Here is a 12,371-nt window from a genome sequence, read left to right as displayed (position 1 = left end):
CTATTACTTCATAGAATATAGACCCGATCCATGGCCTTTCCCTGCTTTGAATTCTTCGGGATATAAAAATAATTTTGCTTATAAGGCATCATGTCATCAGACGCTGCTGCCTCTTGTCTCATCATTTTCTGCTCAGTTCCCCAGTTGTGCTCTGCTCTCCTAGCAGGCTTTCACTCCTTCTCCCGGGAGCCATCTCATCTAGTGCTCTGCCCAAGCCCATTCTCTTCATCTGGTCAGCATTCCCATCTGCAGCCTCAGCTCAGATGTCTTTTCCTCCGCAAAGCCTTTCCCGGCTCCTCTGGCACCCTCAACTCCCCACGGCCACTGACCTTGGCTTCCAGGACCATCTGTTGTATTCCCAATGCCTAGCAGAGGCCTGGCTGCTGTGAGGCCCTCAACAAAGAGGAGTTGTTAACTAGGTGGTTGCTACAGTCCAAGGTGGCTCCCCATGACCCCCTACCCCTGATGCTCCTGCCCTTCCACACTGAAAGGGTACCTGTATTACCAGCAAGGTTTGGGTAGCAATGATAGTGTATGACTCAAGGCTAAATCATAAAGAACACTCTGATTTTCATCCTGCTCTGGGGAAATCAACTACTTGTAAGAAATCAATGAGCAAATGTGCTTGACACGATAGATTGTGATAAGAGTTAAAAAAGAAATCAACTGTTGTAAGAACCTACAACCAGTCCCATGGAGAACCCACATGGTGAGGAACTGAGGCCGCCTGCCCACAGCCTGCACCGACTTACCAGTAAATGTGAGTGAGTCCAATCTTCAGGTGACTGAATGTCGATCAACACCTGAACTACAAACTCATGAGAGCTTGAGTCATTAAGTACCCAAGACCTGAATTCCTGACCCACAAAACTTATATGTGATAGTGTTTTCTGATAAATAATTGCAATAGATAAGGAATATGTGGAAAATATCCTTTTTCATATGATACATTTTCAAAGATGGGTAGAAGGAGTCACAATTCCATCTTCTTTTTGAATGCTTTTGAGTACTCAGCGGTGTCAGCAGTCAGCAGCTGGGGACACACGATGGCCCCTACCAAGTGACTTCAACCAGCCAGCTAGCTCTGGCATTCCCAGACCTTCCCAATTCCCAAGCAGCTGGAGGTGGGATAGAGTCAGGTTTCAAATCTCTTGGGGGCCCCACCCAACCTGCCAAGGAGACCAGAGAGGAGGCCAAACCCGTGGAAACGGTTCATATGACATACTTTATTTCCAATCTACAACCATTAAAAACCCTTTGTAAGTTTACACTGTACAGTTATTTTCATGTCTGAAATAAGACATCGGGGTGGGGAGAGCTGGTGGGTTGGGCCATGGTCATCCTAAGCAGTCAATCCATTCTGGGGAAGGAGCCTTTTTTTGAAGACAGTGTGGGGAACAACAGGCGAGGAGAACAGTTTGGCCCAAGGATGCCCTTGTTCCCTTCCCTTCCAAGGCCTTTTCCCTGGGGGTCCCCCAGGGCCCACGACTGCAGGACCACCACCAGGAAACCAGGCCAAGCAAAAGGGGGCTTCACAGTATTGGCGGGGTGCTAGGCAGAAGGATCAGGTAGAGGAGAGATAGCTTCTGATTCTCTTGCCCAGTCTCTGGGGTTTGGAGCTGATTTTTTGGCACTATCTACAAGGTCTTCCTTGGGGGGTGGGGGGTGGGCATGGCTGGAGATTCTTTCCTTGAGGAGTTAGGTTTCTTGCCATTTGGAAGGAGGCCACTGGACTCGTGAGGTTCCCACGAGATGGATGGACAGGATATGTCACCTCCTGCTCCCCAGTGCTCCTAATCCTGCCCTGCTCTCGCAACCCCATAAAATCCAGACAGGTGGGAGAAGTGATCAGAGCCAACCCAGGGGCTAGTCGAGGAGAAATAGATTTTTTTCTCTCTGTCCTCCAGTTTCCAATAAGAGACCCCTGGTTGGAGGGATGGATTCCTAATCTCTCAGGAGACCAGAGAAAGCTGCTATTTCTACATGGGCCACTCCCAGTCCCTCCCTTGGCTGCACCAACTGGTAGTCTCCATCACCAGGTGCCAACTCTCAAGTCAATCACTAGGAGGCTGTTGACACCCAGATTGCTGGGTCCTAGCCCAGAGGTTCTGATTCAGTGGGCCTGGGTGGGGCCATTAACTTGCATTTCTAATAGTTCCCAGGGGGTGCTGATGTGGTCCAGTACTATGCTTTGAGAATCTCTGGGCTAGAATGATACCTCTGATCACATCATCCTCAGCGACCTTGTACCTTTGGATAGTACCAGGGACCCGGGGTATGGCTGGTAAGGTTCAGCCTTAGAGGCCCCCAAGGGTCGTGTGGTAAGCCCCCTGTGCAGAAAGGTAAACTAAAGGCACAGAGATCAGTGGCAAAGCTGAGAGAGGAGACGGGATTCTGGGGCCCAGCAGAGAGGGGATGCTGCTGCAAGGTCTCCAAGCCACGAGAGGCACCCAATCCTGGTGCTGGTCACAAAATCCTAGATTCAAGCAGGCCAGGCCCCTCTCCATGAGAGCAGTTTGAGTGGCTTCAAGATGGGATGTGACAAGGAATCCAGGCACCTATTACCCCTCAAGACGCCTTGGTCCCTCAAGGATGTTTAAAGGAAACCCAAAAGTGTCCTCTGTCCAGAGGGCTGGGGAAGGGAAGGCAGAATGGGGAACAGGACCAGTGGGACAGACAAGGGAAGAAGAGGGTAGGCAGGGGACTCAGACCCAATATCCCCTTTGCTTTTTGGGCCCATGGACTTTGCAGACTCCATATACTGTTGAGAGGAATGAAGGGTGGGTCAGTTAGCCATCAGTTCTGCCAGGATGTGTTACCCTGTAGGTGGTGGGACTCCGAGGAGAGGAGACGCACTGGAGGGTGTCAGACAGACACACATCCTCTTCCTCCTCCTCCTCTTCCATGGGAAGTGCTGAGGCTGAGCAGACAGGAAGTCAACGTTCTTAGAGGTGGAACCGGGGCTGGGGAGGATGTGGCTGAGGCTGTGTGGAGCCCAGTGAGAAGGGCAGGCAGGCTGGGGCTGCCTGCAGTATTGGAGGAGGGGCCCCCTTGGGTGTGAGGAAATACAAAATAAACATTAGAAGCTAGGATGTACCACCCAATCTGAGGGAAAATACTAGAGTTGGGAGACCACACAGGTACTTTTCGGGTGGGACAAGAAAGTGAGGTGGGAGAAATGCAGATGTTGACAGGAAAACCCAGGAGGAGGGAGCAATGCTGGGCCAGCCACTCTGGGAGGGACGAGTGACATGCTACAAGTATCCTGGGACTTCACAGAGGAAAACCAACAGTGGATCTGGACCTGCTGGTAGGACACAGCAAGGGAGTGGGGGAGGTGAGGAGGAGAACCTTGGGGGAGGGGTGGTGGTGGTAGGGAATGAGACCAGGGAGGGTGGGAAGGGAGCAAACAGACTGAGCCCAGAGAGAAAGGGACTCACCCAGGGCCACAGAAAGGCAGGGCAGGGCTCATTCACCATCGGTGATGCAGCACCTGCTGAGACCCAGTCACCTGAATGGGCTCTGGTTCTGGCCCTGTCTCTGGTTTGCTGTGTGACCTGGGGTGAGTTTCTCTCGTCTCTGAATCCTCAGCTTGAATCTGAGTTGGTCTGGATGATCTGGGGCCCCTTTCCATTCACTGTGACTCAGTGAGAGGGCTGGTGTGCATGTCACACTCCTAGGGCCGGGCACGGATGGGCTGGGTCCAGCTCAGATCCCTTTCCCTTGTGTAGAACGTTATGCTTTTCCAAGTAGACTCGTAGGCACGGTATTGTATTTGGTCCTGACCACCACCACGTGAGGTAGGAAGGGCATGACCCTCACTTTATAGCTGGGGAAACTGAGGCATACAATAGCCTTGAGCGATCTGACCAAGATCATTCAAGTGGCTGGCAGTTTGTTATTTTCTAAAAAACCACCTGGAAAACATTTAGATTATCTTAGGGCTCACCTGTTTTTATACCAACTGGCTCAGTGCATTGAAAGACATGGACTATAAAGTAGTAGGATTTATATCCTGGGGGCACATGTGCTTGCGTTCCCGGACTGGACAAGGAGAGTTATGTAACCTGATGTGTCTCTCTTTTTACTGCGGCTAGCCGGGAATTCAAGAACAAAACTTAATGGGGTGATTGTGGGAATAATCTCGGGGAACTTTGGGCAATAATTTTTGCCTTCTGATTTCTCATTCTGTTGTCTTATCGGACACTTAGCACTTCAGACTGTAAATGGCCTCTGATGTTTTCTGGGTTGGATTGAGGACCAGGACCCCACACTCCCAGCATGGTGCTCTTCTGGAGAGAGCACGCGTGGTTACTGACTTAAAAAGCGGTGAACACAAATGGGGTGGCCAGGGGTGGTAGAGGCTCTCCCTATGGGCTGGTTAGCCATGCAGATTCCTGGCCTTGAAGTCTGGGGTGGGGACCAGAAATCTGCATTTTTCATAAACTCTTATCAGATTCTGATGCAAGGGCCCCCAGGGAGACCAGGGACTCAGAGTAGCCCTGTTCCATTCGGGGGTTGCAGTGACATACTTTGGTGTTTTGTACTCAAAGTCCTCAGTGAGGCAGTGTGGGCAGCAGGTTTGCACAGGACGCAAGGCAGAGCTGAAGTGGGGAATCTGGCAGCCCAAGGTTCTAGCCTAATACTCCAGAAAGACCTGAAGGAGATGGGGCAGGGACGTCATGTCTAAATAGTAAAGTGCTCTAGGCTGGGTGTGCTGGGGATGATGATTTCTAAGGGTTCAGAGGGCTGAGGAGACTGGAAGAGGAAGGGCATTTTGGATGGGGGGTGGGAGGGTAGTAGGGCCTAGAAGCTGGGTGTGCTCAGGTTGAATGAAAAACCACGAAAGGTGCATGAGTGTGGGCCAGGGGAGCCACACTCACTGGCCTTGTCCACAAAAGCCAGGCGGTAAGATTGCAGGCACCTGGGAGGGCAGCTGGTAGAGGAGAGTCTCTGGGGAGATCAAAGGGGGTGGGGGTGGGACACTTTAAGTTCAAAGAAGCAAGACCATGTAAAGGTGTTTTGAAATCGGGTCAGTCTTTAGGAAAAACAGTTGGCAGGGAGATGGAGAACTGGATTTGGATACTTTACACACGCACAGCCCAAGACCCACTGATGAACCAAAGTGGTTTGATTTTCATTTCAAGACATTTCAAGAAATTTCATTTCCTATAGACACCATTTCTCCCAGGAGGGTCTCATTTGGCTCTGGAGAAAAATCAGCTATAAGAAATGTGAAGTTGCCCAGTTCAGGGTCAACCCTGACCACCCCCACCCTCTACCCTGCCACTTCTCTTTAATCTGCTGGTGCCAACCCATGGACCCGAGCCAAGGAGACTCTAAGGGACTTGGACCCCAAGGTTCCTCGAGACTTTGGTAGTAGAGAATGGGAATGGGAGGGGGTGAAGGGGGGGAAAGGGTGGGGCATTAAAAAGGCAGAAGGGTAGTAGGAGAGAGAGGTGGGTGAAGGGCAGCATTCCCGGGACCCCCAAACCTCCACAGAAATCCCTACTGTGGGTCAGGCAGTTTTCTGCTTTGGGAATGTTACCAAGACTCCAAAGGCATTTGAAGAAACAAATCAAACTTAGAAATTACATTCCAGAAGAGTAGAGAGCGTTTACAAACCATCCCCCCACCCCACAAAAAGAAACACGACCGGTTACCAATTAAAATGCTAAAAATCAAACCAAATCAATATTTACATGGAACATCTTGAACCCGCTGAAAGCCCAGGTCTGGAGGCTTCGGTAAGAATGGCGAGACATGGTCTTGCACAGTGGCATGCAGGAACTAGAAACGGGGCTTGTGGGACAACGAGAGCTAGAGCCTCCGACGCGACGCTGGCTTGGGGCCAGGCAAGACAATAGCATGGACAATCTTGGACGAGACGGTGGTAAGGCTGAGCGGTCTGTAGGTGGAGGGCTTCTGGTCCCATGAGAATTCTGCCCCCAAGGCTAGGAGAGCAGCCTCCCTGGCCCTCTGTAGCTCGGAAAGGTGGCAGAAGGCCTCTGGTGACTTGTGGCCTGCTGTGAGTGCCCTCTCCTGGAGCTAACCTGGGAGAGGCCTCACTGAAGTCACTGGCTGGGGAGCAGGGGCATCCTCTGGCCCCTGGCTCCACAGGCCCACACAGGTCACGATGGCACGGGGGTGTGGCTGGTAAGACTGGCCAGAGCCTGCCGATGGGAGAGAAGAGGAAGGACTCTGGGTAGCTGGTCCACGTGACCCTGAGAGGGCAGGTCAGGGTGATGGCTGGTGGGGGTCAGGGTGCCTCGAGTCCTGGGGAAAAGCTAGAAAAGCTGTTGGCTTTGGGTCTTCCTGGTAGGAAATTCCGCAGACAGCGTCGTTTTCATCCTGGTGCTCCCGCTCGGGATGCCAGGAGTGACAGGAGTGTTGTGTCTACATGAGCAGGTGTGCCACCAAAATGAGTGGACTGACACCAACGGGGAGCCGTATCTAATCACCCACATCTCAATAGGCTGGATCGCTCGGGCACCTCCCACGCACGTGGCGGGAAGGGCAGGCAGTGGCGTGTAGGGCCTGGGAGAAGAGCCAGGAAGCCGAGTGGTAAGGCTGGCCAGAACTGTGGCAGGTGGGTACTCTGGGATCCACGCACAAAGCTGCCATCAGAGGCCTTCTGGCAGGTCAGTCCCGTTTGCCTGTGTGCTCGCACTCCGGAAGCCGCAGGGCCTCCCCGCTCTTGGTACACAGCCTCAGCCATTTATGGCTGGCTCACTTGCTGAAGGTGGTGTCGGAGGGAGGGCAGCGAGAAGCGACATGGAGAGCGTCTGGGAAGTCCAAGGGAGCTCTGGTCGTGCAGTGGTAACCCACGGAGCTGAGGCCCCAGGGGAAGCTGTGGCAGTTGGCTTGTGTGAAGAGTTACCGTCTGGGAAACCCACAGGGGCAGTTCTACTCTGCCCTGTAGGGTCGCCATGAGTCAGAACTGACTCGATGCCAATGGGTTGATGCCAGTCCAGCCCTCCACTCTGTCAGCGAGCACTTACAGACTGTCAACTCAGGGAGCAGGGCGAGTACCATGTGTCCTCTGAGCTAACTGGTCAGTGGTGTTGGGGGAGCAGGCCAACAGAGACCTGCAAACCTGAGCCAGGAGACCTGAGCTTGGCGGCTGAGCTACCTTGTCCCCATGGGGACCCCAAGCCTGTCCATGGTGTTAGAAGTCTTACTCTGTGCCAGTGGCAAGAATACATGTCAACCTCCAATAAATTACCTTCGGAACTCAGGGGTAAATTAAATTATTAAAATAAACGACCTTAAATATTATAATAAGGAAAATTCAAATAAGCCATCTAGGCGTTTATTTGAAGGTTCAAATAAACAAAAACGCATTTCTGAGCCCCACTCTACTGTGGGGTCCTTCCTAGAGTGCTCCCTGACCTGGCCAATCAGAAGATTCTAACTGGAAATAGCTTTGTCCTCCACCAGCCCCCGGATGTAAACAGGGTGACAATGTGGCGCCCCCTTCAGGCTGCGGGGAAAGGCCCAAAGTCAAGGCAGTGGACGCTGAGGCCTTTGTGTGTGCACCAGGTCTTAAGACTAACTCTAACCTGCTTCTGTCAGTGTGGATGAGTGTTGGGGCCTCCCCCACATCATCTTGGCAAGGGGGGCAGTTCCAATGGCTGCAGGGCCTGAGCCACGCACACTCCCACCTCAGCTGTAGGCTGTACCTAGGCTGTGAGCAGGGAGATCCAGGGCTCCAGAATTCCAAGCAGCTACTTGGTCCCAACGCCCAGCCCTATCATACCTCCTAGAGTCACAGTAGCCCCGGACAGCCGGGCTGGAAGGCAGCGGCCCTGAAGGGAAGCGTGGGCCCTGGGTGGCGATCAGCTCCTCTGGGAGCTGTGGGCTGAGTCCAAGCACAAGGGCTGTTCGTCTTGATGCAGTTTGCTCTCCCAGGGAAGGTGTGTGTGGTCGTCACGGAGTAGCTGGGAGCCCTTTCTCCTACAGGGCACTGCCGATGTGTGGCCCTTCCGCAGATCTTCCAAGAAGAGGTTATGAGGTGGAACCAGGCCAGGCTAGCCCGGTCCATCTTAGGACCCAGGGGGAGGGTCCTCTCAGATTTCTCTGTTGATGCTTCCAAAGACCCGTTTGGGTCTTTCTCCCACTCGCTGTCTTCCCTGGGAAGTCGGACGTCACCATCCAGTGGTCACCACAAAACCCTGCTTTACCTTGATGTGACAGCTGTGTTCTGGCAGTGGTGCAGCTGTGGCCCCTCCACCGGGAGGGGATGCAGAGAGCACGGCCCCCCCGCCTCGCCTCCACTGGTTCCCTTCTGCTCTCCAGGGCAGGCTGGTTGAGGCGGGGTGCTCAGCTGTTCTGTCACTCGCTGGGGGGTGCTGCCCTCTCCTCCCCACCCCAGCCGGACTCCAAAGGGTGCAGTCTGCACTTGGAAGGAGAGTGGCGGATGGCAGAGCGGGATGGCCGAGCGAAACAGGAGGTCAGAGACTGGGCACTGCAGTCACAAACAGCATCCTAGGAAAAAGGGGGGAGGCGGTCAGGAGGAGCCAAGAGGCACTGACCACCCAGGGTCAGGCCAGGGAAGGCTGTCCAGGGAAGGAATTAGAACACAGCCATGCCCGAGATCCGTTCTCAGGGGCTGCAGCCCCTCCAGGAACTCTTTTTTTCCCCCTCTACTCACCTTAGATAGACACAATGTTCCCTGTAATAAATTCTGGAATAAACAAAAAAGGAAGTGCACTTTGTCCTGGTCCTACAGATGAAAGATAAATTCTCAATGACAGCGAACACATACACTGACCAAAAGGAACGCACCTTCCAGAAGCGACATTTTAACTTTGCAAAGCAGAAACTCTTGTCTCCATGTATGTCTGGCCCTGTTTTAATGGCTCTGCATTATTCCACCATCCACTGGTGGCATAGTGGTTACACGCTGGGCGACTAACCGCAAGGTCAGCAGTTCAAAACCACCAGCTGCTCTGTGGGAGAAGGACGAGGCTTTCTACTCCCTACAAGAGTTAATAGTAAGAGGCCCTGATGCAAGGGGCTTAAGTGGAGAGCAAATGCCTTGAGAATGATTGGGGCAGGGAATGTATGGATGTGCTTTATACAATTGATGTATGTATATGTATGGATTGTGGTAAGAGTTGTTTGAGTCCCTAATAAAATGTAAAAGAAGAAAAGAGAAAAAAATGATTAGGGCAAAGACTGTACAGATGTGCTTTATACAATTGATGTATGTATATGTATGAACTGTGAGAAGAATTGTGTCAGCCCCAATAAATTGTTAAAATAAATAAATTTTTAAAAAAAAGAGTTAATAGTATCAGAATTTCACGGGGCAGTTCTACTCTGTCCTATAGGCTTACTATAAATCAACAAAAACTCAATGGCAGTGAGTTTTGTTTTTTATTTTTATTTATTCCACTGGAAGAAAATACATTGACCAACTGCTCTAATTTACTTTTGATATGCATTTAGGTAGATTTCTTTTTTTTTTAATTTTTTAAACTATTAACAACACAGAGAGATTCAAGCACAGGAGTTAAAAAACTGTTTGGTTCAAATCCCAAACCTTCCACTCCCTGGCTGTGTGACCCTGGACAAGGCACTTAACTTCTCTGAGCCTTTGATTTCCTCCTCTCCAAATGAAGGGGCAAGAAGCCTTCAAAGTTGGTGTGAGAGTCAAAACTGATAAGGCTTGTAAAACATTTGGCATAGGGCCGATCCACTCACTACCATCAAGTCAATGCTGACTGGTAGGGGCTCACCGTGGGTTTCCAAGGCTGTAACGGCTTAAGGGAGTAGAAAACCCAGTCTTCCTGTTGAGCTGCTGCTGGTTTCGAACTGCCAACCATGAGGATCGCAGCCCAGTGGGTAACCACTACGCTACTAGGGTTCGTTAGGCACTCAATAAGTGTCTTTTCCAACCCCTGAGAATATTTCCATAGGTTATAATCCTAGAAAGAACTCCTGAGAGGGCAGGTAGCATTCCCCAAACCCATACTGAAGAATAACCTGTAACAATTTAGCTGGCCAGTACTGCTGGCAACTTCAACCTTTTCTTCATTTTTCATGACGGTACCTGCTGTCCAATTGTGAGGGGTTTGGTCTTCTTTACATTGAGATGTAATCCATTCAGAAGGCTGACTTTGATCTTCATCAGCAAGTGCTTCAAGTCTTCCTCACTTTCAGCAAGCAAAGTTGTGTCATTTGCATACTGAATGTTGTTAATAAGCCTTCTTCCAACCGATTCCAAATTCTTTTCATATAAAACAGTTTCTCGGATTATTTGCACAGCGTGCAGATGATAGGTTTACTGTGCCACCTGGCCAATAGGAACCTGTGGGATCCATCAGTAGCAGTTTGATTGGAGGGCAAAGAGATAAATGGCTCTGCAAGGCCCACCCCCCTCTTCCCTTGCTCTCTGGTGATTGCAGTGCGCTGGAGCTTGTTCTCTGCCCCAACCTGTGAGCTACACTACCTATGGGTCAGGCCAAACTGTGGATTGTGTTGGTTGCTAGAGCTTGAGGCTTCTTCAAGACCTGCTTCTCCCTGTACACCTGCTGGTGCCTACATCGCTTGAGCTTGAGGCTGGTGGATCCTGTTGCCTCGCACCGTTTGAGTTCAATATCCCATCTGGGCTTGCTTTGCTAAGCTCCCCGAGCTACTGACTGTTGCTGACCCACCCTGCTGCTGCTGCCTGTGGGCAGACTGCCTGCCTTGCTGGAGGGGAGGACTCCTCGGTCAGCTTCCTTGACCTTGGATCCGGCATCACACGTAGTTGAAGGACTTCCAGGACATTAGCTGTTCCATGGAAGTCAGTTGAACTGAGTCCTCTGCACCGCTGTGTGGACTAATTAGCTGTTATATTCCTTCTTGCTGTATAAACCTATACTCATATATATATATATATATATATATATATAAAATCATGCATTTCCTGGTTTAATATTTTTTAATATATTTTTTCCTGGTTTCATTTCTCTAGAGAGCCCTGCCTAACACACATGGTGAAAGGAATCAACCCTGTCTCACACTTTTTCTGGTTCTAAATCATGCAGTATTCCCTTGTTCTGTTCACATGAGAACAGAATCCTCTTGATCCACGTACAAGTTCCACATGAACACAATCAAGTGTTCTGGGATTCTCATTCTTCTCAAGGTTATCCATAGTTTATTACGGTCCACAAGGTTGAATGCCTTGGCACAGTCAATAAAACACAAGTAAACATCTTTCTGGTATTCTTTGCTTTCAGCCAAGATCCATCTGACATCAACAATGATATCCCTTGTTCCACGTCTTCTGAATCCGGCCTGAACCTCTGGCAGCTTCCTGTCAATGTACTGTTGCAACCGTTGTTGGATGATCTTCAGCAAAATTTTACTTGCTTGCTATATCAATGATATTTTCCTATAGTTTGAGCATTCTTTTGGGTCACTTTTCTTTGGAATGGATCTTTTCCAGTTAGTTGGCCAAGTGTTGGTCTTCCAAATTTCCTGGCATAGTCAAGTAAGTGCTTCCAGTGCTTCATCATCCAGTCGAAACATTACAATTGGTATCCCATCAATTCTTGGGGCCTTGTGTTTGGCTAACGTATTCAGGGCAGCTTGAAGTTCTTCCTTCAGCACCATTGGTTCCTACTCATATGCTACCTCCTGAGATGGTGGAATGTCAGCTAGTTCTTTATGGTACGGTGACTCTGTATTCTTGTGATGCCTCCCACATTGTTCAATACTTGGTCTATAGAATCTTTCAAGATCGCAACTCAAGGCTTCCATTTTTTGTTTTGCTTCAATTTTTTTCTTGAGTTCTCTCAGTTTAAGATATGCTGAGCAAGTTCTTCCTTTTTGCTTTTCTAATTCTAGGTCTTTACACATTCCATTATAATATGTCTTTGTCGATTTGAGCTGCCTTTGAAATTTTCTATTCCGCTCCTTGAATTAATTATTTCTTCCATTTGCTTTTAGCTACTCTATGACAAAGAACCAGTTTCAAAGTCTCTTCTGACATCTACTTTGATCTTTTCTTTCTTTCCTGTCTTTTTAATGACCTTTTGCTTTCCTCATGAATGATGATCTTGATGTCCTCCTACAGAGCTCATCAATTCTGTCGTTAGTGTTCAATATGTCAAATCTGTTCTCAGCATTCAGGTGGGATCGACTCAATGCAACGCCATATTCTGGCTCTCAGGGACTTGCTTTCACTCTTTTTCTTTTTTTATAGATATCAAAGTTTATTAGTGGTTACTGAGGTCAGTATACAGAAAGTGGGGGTGGAGGGTAGCGGTGATGGAAAAACTACATGGATCATGGAATGATTTTCTTAAGCTGTATCCGAAACGCACACATGAAGAGTTAATGGTCTCGTCCAGTCAGCCCCTTGCCTGGTTTTAGCT

General features: G+C 49.9%; 1 protein-coding gene across 1 annotated transcript in view; it reads right to left on the bottom strand.

Moving 5' to 3' along the window:
* Positions 1 to 1,206: 1,206 nt before the first annotated feature.
* The window catches only part of MTCL2 (microtubule crosslinking factor 2), a 93,602-nt gene continuing 82,437 nt past the window's right edge, over positions 1,207 to 12,371 (bottom strand). The window contains exon 15 of the mRNA XM_075528799.1: positions 1,207 to 8,487. Coding sequence (XP_075384914.1) covers positions 8,335 to 8,487 — 153 coding nt within the window. The 3' untranslated portion in view covers positions 1,207 to 8,334. The remainder of the gene's footprint in view (positions 8,488 to 12,371) is intronic.

Source organism: Tenrec ecaudatus, chromosome 12 (genome assembly GCF_050624435.1).
Source record: "Tenrec ecaudatus isolate mTenEca1 chromosome 12, mTenEca1.hap1, whole genome shotgun sequence".
In the NCBI taxonomy this organism is placed as follows: domain Eukaryota; kingdom Metazoa; phylum Chordata; class Mammalia; order Afrosoricida; family Tenrecidae; genus Tenrec; species Tenrec ecaudatus.
Note: the sequence above shows the minus strand (reverse complement) of the source record. Positions and strands in the feature narration are given on the sequence as shown.